At 37.7% G+C, this 10,623-nt stretch overlaps 1 protein-coding gene across 1 annotated transcript; it reads left to right on the forward strand.

Moving 5' to 3' along the window:
• The first annotated feature begins 2,230 nt into the window (after window positions 1–2,230).
• Window positions 2,231–2,632, forward strand: LOC139889850 (uncharacterized). Its single transcript, XM_071872769.1, has one exon. It carries the CDS (start codon window positions 2,231–2,233, stop codon window positions 2,630–2,632), a length of 402 nt encoding a protein of 133 aa, XP_071728870.1.
• Window positions 2,633–10,623: the final 7,991 nt, after the last annotated feature.

Here is a 10,623-nt window from a genome sequence, read left to right on the forward strand (position 1 = left end):
CATGTTCTTTTTAAGTTTAGTTAGAGATTAATTGAATAATGTCTCTATAAGATAATCATGAAGTATGTAGAGACATTAAGGTTAAGCTATTCTTGAATAAGCAATCACACTTAGTTACTTAGACTAGACCAAATAGACAATTGACTATAATTTCATTGTGAACCATTTTACACTTAATCTATTGGAGTAGGTTAGTTACTTGAATCCTAACTAATGAGCACATGGCAAACATATTAATCAAGTTGACAAGTTTATGAGTATTAACCATATTGACAAGTAGCAAGTAATACTCACATAGCAATAGATAGTTATTCTAGGATCAATCATATAGATACTTGCACAACTTATAATTCAAGCACTTAATAAGTTTAATTTGCAATATAACATATTACATGATTAATGTGTAAGCACACATTAATGCCCAACACATGCACAAGGGAAGAGCAATATCTAGTTGGGACTTGGTGACCATCCTAAATGTATCTAAGTGTGTTTTAGGATTACAAGTCATTACTAGTTAACCTTGAGAGCATTGTTCCTCATTTAGCCTTAATTAATCACTAAGTCATTTCTAATAGCAATCATTGTTCTAGTAACATTGGCTTAAGTGTGTTGGTATTTGATGATCATACTAAGGATATTTAGATAAGATTTAAGATCACAAGTTATTATTTAACACGTATGTGTTAAGCCTAATCTGGGTTAATTTGTCATTAAGATGTCATTAGGCGTAATTAATCACAATTAGTGTTTTTATGACCAAAACTCGGTTGAGTATGAAGAAGGCATCTATTCTAAGCATGTTGAGAAAGGTTTCTTGAATTATAGATGTCGGGAACTAGTCAAACTTTATTTGGTCGAAAATGATAACAGAGAAAACTGTGGTCGCACTGCGGTTGACCGTGGTGGCGACCGTGCAACTTGTTTTCACAAAACTGCGTTGTAATTCAGTTTGGGGTTTCACGGTTGACTATGCGGTCGACCGTACCTCGACCGTGTGTTTAGCTGAACTTTTGATTTTATTCTTTAACCTATGTTTATGAAGTATGGATTAATGACCTTGCGTGTTTTATGTTAAGATGTCAGTCATCGCTTATGCATATGTATGTGTCATCATCAAAACATATTCTTTGGTTAATCATACTTAAGTTTATCGTTTAGTGCATTAACCCACATTCAACCAACAAAAGTTAAATATGAAATTTGTAAGTTTATTTTGTTAGATATACATGTTTTGTTGTAAAATATTATAGTTATTTCATTATAGGAGCATAATGTAAATCTAACGGTAAATGAGCTTGTCATAGTAAATATGTAAGCATATATCTATATTTATGTATTTGAATATGTATTTCGGGTGGTAATGGATATATCCATGGATGATGAAACTTTTCATCCACGTCCATATCCATATTCATTTAGGCTCATCCATATCCGTATCTATATCCATGTAGGTTCATCTATATCCATCACAAAGCGGTGGATCGGGTGGATATCCACCGGATCGGGTAGCCATTGCCATCCCTAATTGAAGGTCTTCGAGACCTCATTTCGAAAAGAATTTGGGAAAAACCACCTCCGGCTGTTTGCCAATAGATAGATCTTGAAAAAAATACACTATTTCAAAAATAAAGGTGTCTAAATCGGAGCTATGACTCAAAAGATACAGTCATTCAAAGTTCTTCCCCAACAAGCACCAAGCACCAAGCACCATGCACCAATCACCATGCACCACACACGGTGCGTGGTGATTGGTGCATGGTCCGTGTTCGCGAGTAAAAGTGCATGTTTTGGTTAATTTATTCGTAATCACGTATCACGCACCAAAATAGATAAGGGGTATTTCTTGCAATTTCAAGTTTTTGAGGGCAGACTCTTGAAAATGGGGGTATTTTGAACAAAATTCCCAAACAAAACTATATGTTTTAGCGTCCTCCATATATATAATCCTTTCTCTCTCCCTCTAAAGCAACCAAAATTGAAATGAAACAAAAACAGACATGATAAAAGAAGGCATAATGTCACGTTCACTTCGGATAACGATTATTGGACATGGGATGGAGGCTCTTTTTCAGTTTCGCAGGCCCGACATATTATTGATGAGCAACATCTAGCTACATTCTCACGTCCTACTAGTTGGTGTCGTCAAGTTCCTATAAAAATTAATATTTTCATTTGGCGTTTGAAGCTCTTGAGACTCGCGACTAAAGCTAACATTCTTAATCGTGGCATGGCATTGGAAGATGATTGTTGTAGTCTGTGCAATCTTCATGCTGAAAATGAGACTCACCTTTTTTTACATTGTGATACAAGCAAAGAAATTTGGCTAGCCATTAGCCAATGGATTAATCTCACGCTGCCCAACTGGTCTTCGTTTAATGATTTGTGGGCTTGGATCGATGGAGTTCCTATTATACGAAACCAACGGCTCATTGTCACGACCATTGTCTTTTCTTCGCTTTGGAGTATTTGGAGACTGCGGAACAGCATCAATTTTAAGGACAAATCCTTCAGGAAATGCCACGTGGTAGATAACATCAAGGTGAATGGGTTCAATTGGCTTTTTTCTCGTTTTCACAAGAAGCGATGTAATTGGAATCAGTGGCTTCAGTCTCCTTTGTACTCTTTGTAATTATTTGTACTCTTTTTTTTCTAGCTCATTGCTAGAATTTTAATAATATTTCAGCCGTTCGAAAATAAAAAATAAAAGAAGACGTAAAACTAAACTAGCTTGAGACTATATATCCAAAGTCTGAAACTAGCAAAGTTAGGTTTAAAAGCCAATTCATGTAGAATCATTACATTTTGAGACACATGGTCACTACCGAGTATAAACATAATTATTGAGGGACCGGAAACCTGGATGATTACGATGAAGTTTCGGTACGAAACTCGAGTTTTCGTCATACACGTCACTTTCATAGTGAATCCCACGTAAAACTTTTACTACCACTTATTGCAATGTATATTGAATATGTTGATTCTTTATAAATAAACAATAAAAAAAATCGATACTTTCAACTAGGAGGTTGAGAGTTGGACAATTGGTATAATATATATATTTCGTGGTTAATTCATGTAGTGATGTGTGTGACTTTGCTTTAAAAAGAAGAATGTAGACATCCGTGCTTACAAATCAAACGGAGGAACGAAATTTATGATTCCACAATTCTAGTCCTTCGAGGTATGTACAGTGTGACATATAGTGTGGCATATATATAGTGCATGATGACGCCATGCTAACATCAAGATGACGTCAGTAGTGGTAATATTCATGGACTAACCATAAAAAGATGGTTTAGAAGGAACAAAATTTAAAAATTACGGAGTACACTTTTGGAGGCCATCAAAGTATATCATTTTGTGTATGTATGTCATTCATTTTTGAAGATGATTTCTTAAGTCACTCGAATTTAAATTTTGTTATATACACATATCAAATCAAATGTGACTAAAAACTCATTGTAAAAATCTAAAAGAATATAAATATCTTAATATATAGAGAAAACTTGAATAATATAGGTAGTGTAGAAATTCATGTTTATTTTAAATTTTCAAATGTGTTACTTCGCGAATTTATCATGTATGGATCAATATATATATATATATATATATATATATATATATATATATATATATATATATATATATATATATATATATATATATATATATATATACTAGTTTTATGAGCCTGTGTGTTGCACGACATTTGTATAAATTAGTATACGATTACGTTAGTATTGATACTCATTAAATGTATAATAAAATTATAATAATTAAAACTGTTTATCACCGATATTGAAAGTATTAGTATCAAAAGCATTGTATATGATAACGTTAATATTACACACATTTTATATAATGTATAATAACATGAGTATGAGGCATTAAAAACATTGGTATCGTAAGCGTTAATATTGAATACAATTACTATACAACAATCAGTTGTTCTCATTAATTATCGCAAAGTTTCTTGAACATAGAGTGATAGTGTGATGCCCCGTACAAAATCATCGTGTACGAATCATCAACAACAGGATCATTACAAGGTTAAGTACTATATGCTGTAATTAAAGAAGTTGCATTAACGATAAAAAGGTGATGTCATAACCGACATCAAATGTTTTACATTTTAAAAGCATGCTTCACTAAGTAGAAGCAAATAAATAAGTGTACGTGACCCCAAATGGTCGTTACAAGTCATAATTCAAAAGTACGAATGTTTGAATGCAAAATAAAGTAGTTCATGCGATGACAACTCTAAGCAGCGGGTGTCTACAGCACGACTAGTACACAGCGGAAGCTAACCTCAAGCACCTGAGAAAAACATGCTTAAAAACGTCAACACAAAGGTTGGTGAGCTATAGTTTAAGTATAACAGTATGTAAGGTAGGCCACGAGATTTCAGTGCTACAAAGAGCGTTTCAAAACAGTGTGATAAAGTATATGTTAACCGTGGGCACTTGGTAACTAACTTAACGTTTATACCCCCTGAAAGTACACTTGGCAAGTGTGTATGTTTACGAAGTATTAAACACTCGTTAAATGCTAGCGCTACTAGCCCGAGTGGGGATGTCAAACCCTATGGATCCATATCTAAGATTCGCGTTCACGGTTCAAAAACCAATGATTAAACGTTACCGAGCTAAAGGGAATGTTTATGCCGTTGTATAACCCACACATATATAAGTTTAAGTACTCGTGCCTAGTATGTAAAACATAAAATCCGCATGTATTCTCAGTTCCCAAAATAAGTTAAAGTAAAAAGGGAATGCTATAACTCACAATGATATGTAGCGGTAAAGTAGTAGTCGGGAAAGGTGTGCAAGTAAATGGTCCGAAGTCCTCAACCTAAGTCAAATAGTACTAAGTCAGTAGATCATCTTAATAGGTTTAAAAGTATGTAATTAAGGTCTTAAGGGTCATCATCATTCATCATTAAACAAAAGGCGTAAGGTAGGTTTCGTTTATGAAAGTAGTTTAAAACAAAGTCTGACTTCAGTCAGTCACCACGGCCTCTACCCTTACTGAATTAAGGTGAGACCAGTGGCCATGGCTCCGTCTATGAGTTCCTTAAGTGTGGTAAAATTTACAGAAGCAAACTCGTCTTGGTTTGACCGTAGCGACGGTCTAAGTGCGAGTAGGTCAGAAATTTCTGCACAACGTTAAAGGACATAGTAACGATCGGAGGGCCATAAATCCTAAACCGTAACTCGGATTAAGACGAGTCCTATATGAAAAGTTATCTACTCGAAAAGTTCTATCTAAAAATCAAGGTTAGAACAGCCCAGGTCTACTGGTCTGTTCCAGAAGCATCAGGTTAGTAGGTTTTGGACAAAAGCAGTGAGTTTAAAAAGGGTTCTGGTGGTCTTGGTGCTTGATGTTCATCATGGTTCTCATCCTTGATGTATATAGCTTCAAGTGTATAACTCATTGATGTATCTACATCATCTTAGCCAAGTCTTGACCATCATAACCCTAGTGCAAGTCTAAGACATGAAGCACAACTCACTTAAGAGTTGCATGTAGTTTGATGAACCAAAGTTACATCAAAGTCTTAGATCTAACACATACATGAACTTTAAAAGAAATATTGAACTATAAACTTGAAAGTTAACTAACTAATCAAGATCATAAGTAGTAGAACATAGTTCTTAGTTTGATCTTGAAGATCCAAGACTCAAAAGTCTAGATCCAAAGTTATATTTAAAGAAAACTTATTTGTGTGTTCTTGAACTTCCAAGGTTAACTTAATTTGTTCAAGAGATATGAGATCAAGACTAACTTGTAGTACTTGACCATATAAACTAACTACATGAAATTAAAGTGCATAAAATGAAGAAGTAACTAAGTAAACATGTAATTTGTTCATGGTTGTTCATACTTTAAAGATTCAAACCAAAGTTTGATCTTTAGAAAGTAAACTTTAAAATTTACTTCATGAACTTCAAGTATGTCTTTCAACCATGAACATTATAAACTTTGAACAAGTATTTAGTGGAGATCATAAACTAGAGAGTTTATGTCTTGTATGTTCTTGAAGATTCAAGATAAAAGAAGAATTAAACTAAGAAGTTTGATTCTTGTAACTTAATAAAGAATAACAAGTAAGTAAGTAAACAACAATTAGTAAGTATCAAACAACAAATAATGAACAAAAGATGATGATGAATGTGTTCTTGAATTCAGTTTTATTCAAGAGAAAAGGAAGAGGATTAGTTCATAAAACTTACAAGGAAGTAGAGAAAAGTGAGAGAGAATGGTTGAGAGAAAATGAGAGATGAATGTGTGTTTGAATTGTGAAGTGAATACAAGTTAGAGTAGTAAGTAAAAAAGAAATTTTGACTCCCCATCCCCCATGAAAAGTGACGGCCAGCAGTCTCCCAAGGTGAGGGAAAGAGTTTCATGGTTACTAGTGTGCTAAAGGTTCTAAAGTTGGATAAAAGAGGTGATTACATGGGGATAATGAGCAAACTAGATTCTTATTGATCAAAACAACTAGTTACATGTTCTAAGTACTACTTACACTTTCAAGACATGGGCTAAAGGTCCATTAATAATGTAGGGTGGGCTTGTAAGCCCAAAGTCAAGTGTCCATTAACTTAAAACTAGCCCAAGTTCCAAAAATAACAAGTAAACCCAATTAAAGCCCAAGTAACTAACTAATAGTCTTAGTTAATTAAAATGATTAGTAAAGTTAATCATGAATGTAAATAATATCTAAAAATATTATTCGTGCAAGTTCCGGGTGTCACAAAGACGTTTCGGGCAATTAAAGTCAAGTTCGGGCAATCATGGCAACATGTAAATGTAATAACGTACATTCGTTTAAACACGCGTATTAATAATAATTATTATTAATAAAATAATGTTGGAAATTCCAGGGTCGTTACATTACCCACCTGTCAAAGAAAATTTCGTCCCGAAATTTAAGCTAAGGTAGATGGAGGAGTCGGGAAAAGGTGAGGATACTTCCGCATCATTTGATCCTCTCGCTCCCAAGTAAACTCAGGTCCTCGTTTGGCATTCCATCATACTCGGACGATCGGAATCTTATTGCGTTTCAAAGTTTTGATCTCACGATCCATAATCTCAACTGGTTCCTCCACAAAGTGGAGTTTGTCGTCAATCGTAAGTTCCTCAAGTGGTATGATAAGTTCAGGTGCAGCAAGAAACTTCTTCAAGTTTGACACATGGAAGGTAGGATGAACTGAGCTCAATTGCGCTGGTAGATCCAAACGGTAAGCAACGGGTCCAACACGTTCCAAGATTTCAAAAGGACCAATGTATCGTGGGTTTAACTTTCCACATTTTCCAAAACGGATCACACCTTTCCAAGGTGCAACCTTCAACATTACACGATCACCAACGTTGAATTCAAAGTCTTTACGTTTAAGATCGGCATAACTCTTTTGACGATCACGGGCAGTCTTAAGTCTAGCTTGAATCTGAGCAATCTTCTCCATTGTTTCGTGGACTACCTCGGGTCCGGTGATTTGCTTTTCGCCTACTTCGGCCCAACAAATAGGAGATCTGCACTTGCGGCCATACAATGCTTCAAAAGGTGCAGCATTAATGCTAGAGTGATAACTGTTGTTGTACGAGAATTCGGCAAGTGGCAAATATCTTTCCCAGGCCTTTTCCAAAATCAATGACACATGCACGCAGCATGTCCTCCAAGGTCTGAATCGTTCGTTCACTTTGCCCGTCAGTCTGAGGATGATAAGCAGTGCTCATGTCGAGACGAGTTCCCATAGCTTCTTGCAAAGAACGCCAAAATCTAGAAGCAAAACGGGGATCGCGATCTGAGATGATCGATAAAGGTACACCATGACGAGATACAACCTCTTTGATGTATAACTGAGCAAGTCTATCCATTGTATCAGTTTCCTTCATCGCTAGAAAGTGTGCAGATTTGGTAAGGCGGTCAACAATAACCCAAATAGTATCGTATCCGCCCACCGTCTTTGGTAGCTTGGTGATGAAATCCATTGTTATCCTTTCCCACTTCCATTGTGGGATTTCCGGTTGTTGAAGTAAACCAGAAGGTCTCTGATGCTCGGCTTTAACCTTCAAGCAAGTCAAACACTTACCAACATAAGTCGCAACGTCCTTCTTAAGATTCGGCCACCAATACTGTTCTTTAAGGTCGTGGTACATTTTGCCTGCTCCAGGGTGAATCGAATATCTCGATTTGTGTGCTTCATCAAGTATCAGGTTTCGTAGATCTCTATAATAAGGTACCCAAATTCTTCCGGCATAACATCGGAGTCCAGACTCCCTAAGCTCGAATCGAGAGACAAGTATGTTCAAATGTTCGTGAGATATATTCTCCTCCTTGAGAGCCTCAACTTGGGCTACTCTGATCTGGCTGTTGAGGTTCGAATGGATGGTGATGTTCAGAGCCCTAACACGAAGAGGTGTCGTCCTCTCCTTTCGGCTTAAAGCGTCAGCTACAACATTGGCCTTGCTAGGGTGATAACGGAGTTCACAATCGTAGTCGTTGAGCGTCTCGATCCATCGACGCTGTCTCATATTTAGTTTAGTTGCTTCTGATCAAAGATGTGCTGGAGACTCTTGTGATCGGAGAAAATAGTGCTCTTAGTTCCATACAAATAATGTCCCCACAATTTAAGCGCAAAGACAACGGCTCCAAGTTCAAGATCATGTGTAGTGTAGTTCCGCTCGTGAATCTTCAATTGGCGGGAGGCATAGGCAATAACCTTTGATCGTTGCATCAGTACACAACCAAAACCACTCTTCGATGCATCACAATAAACAACAAAGTCGTCACTGCCTTCAGGAAGTGATAGGATAGGTGCGGTGGTTAACTTCTTCTTCAAAGTTTGGAATGCTGATTCGTGTGCGGGTTCCCAAATGAACTTCTTCCCTTTGTGATTCAGCGCAGTCAAAGGACGCGCAATCAGAGAAAATCCTTCAATGAACCTTCGATAATAACCGGCGAGACCTAGGAATTGGCGAATTTGCGCCGGAGTAGTGGGGGTCTCCCACTTGCTGATGGCTTCAATCTTGGTGGGATCAACTTTGATACCTTGGTCGCTTACAACATGACCCAGAAATTGAACTTCCTTCAACCAAAATTCACACTTGGAGAATTTGGCGTAAAGTTGCTCTTGTCTCAGGAGCTCGAGCACTAGTCGGAGGTGTTGCTCATGTTCTTCTTCCCTCTTAGAGTAGATGAGGATATCATCTATGAAGACGATAACAAACTTGTACAAGTAAGGCTTGCAGACACGGCTCATGAGGTCCATGAACACGGCAGGTGCATTTGTTAAACCGAACGGCATCACGAGAAACTCATAATGACCATAACGAGTCCTGAATGCAGTTTTCATCACGTCACTTTCCTTCACCCTCAGCTGGTGATATCCGGATCGCAAATCGATCTTTGAATAAACGCTCGATCCTTGTAGTTAATCAAAAAGATCGTTAATTCGTGGAAGAGGATACCGATTCTTGATAGTCAATTTGTTGAGTTCACGGTAGTCGATACACATACGGAAGGATCCATCCTTCTTCTTCACAAACAACACAGGTGCGCCCCAAGGCGAGAAACTTGGTTGAATAAATCCTCGGTCTAACAGCTCTTGTAGTTGACTCTGTAATTCTTGCATCTCGGAAGGTGCGAGTCTATAAGGTGCGTGAGCTACAGGTGCAGCTCCTGGCAGTAAGTCAATCTGAAACTCTATGGCTCTCTGCGGCGGCAATCCAGGCAATTCCTCTGGGAAGACATCGGAAAATTCGTTCACAATTCGAACGTCGTTCACGCTCTTCACCTCAGTTTCTACCGCTTTCACATGTGCTAGGACAGCAAAACGTCCCTTCTTCATAATCTTTTGCGCTTTCACGCAACTAATGAGGTTCAACTTCGAGGTACATCTCTCTCCATAGATAACCAGTGGTTCGCCATCTCCTTGTGGTATGCGAAGTGCTTTATCTCCACAGATAATATCGGCCTTTATCTTGCTCAACCAATCCATACCAACGATCACGTCAAAGCTTCCCAGGTTGATAGGTATCAAATCAATTTCGAAATCTGCACCAGCTATGTTGATAATAGCTCCACGACTAATATGGTCAACCTTTTCAAGTTTTCCATTTGCGACCTCGACAAGCATACTTTCTTTTAACGGGACTAATGACCAATTAATCTTATCGCAAAAATGTCTACATACATAACTTCTATCCGTACCAGTATCAAACAAGACATAAGCTAAAAGATTGTTGATTGTGAATATACCTGTCACCAAGTCGGGGTTATCGCGTGCATCCCTTGCATTAACATTAAAAGCTCTACCACGGGGTGGTCCTCCGTCTTTTCGCTTGTTTGGGCACGCATTTCTGAAATGGCCCGTCTGTCCACATTCGTAGCACTTCTTTGGCCCATTGGTGTTCGGCTTCCCATTTAAAGTGGTGACCTTGCAGTCTTTCCCGATATGCCCAGCCCGTTGACACTTCTCACAGACAACATTGCAATATCCAGTATGGTGTTTGTAACACCTCTTGCATTGTGGTAAGATTCCTTTGTAGTTCGGGTTGGTGTTGGTGTTGTTGTTGGGATTAGGGTTTCCACCGTTGTTGTGCCTCTTGGCGGGGGTC

The sequence above is a fragment of the Rutidosis leptorrhynchoides genome, chromosome 2 (assembly GCF_046630445.1).
Source record: "Rutidosis leptorrhynchoides isolate AG116_Rl617_1_P2 chromosome 2, CSIRO_AGI_Rlap_v1, whole genome shotgun sequence".
In the NCBI taxonomy this organism is placed as follows: Eukaryota; Viridiplantae; Streptophyta; class Magnoliopsida; order Asterales; family Asteraceae; genus Rutidosis; species Rutidosis leptorrhynchoides.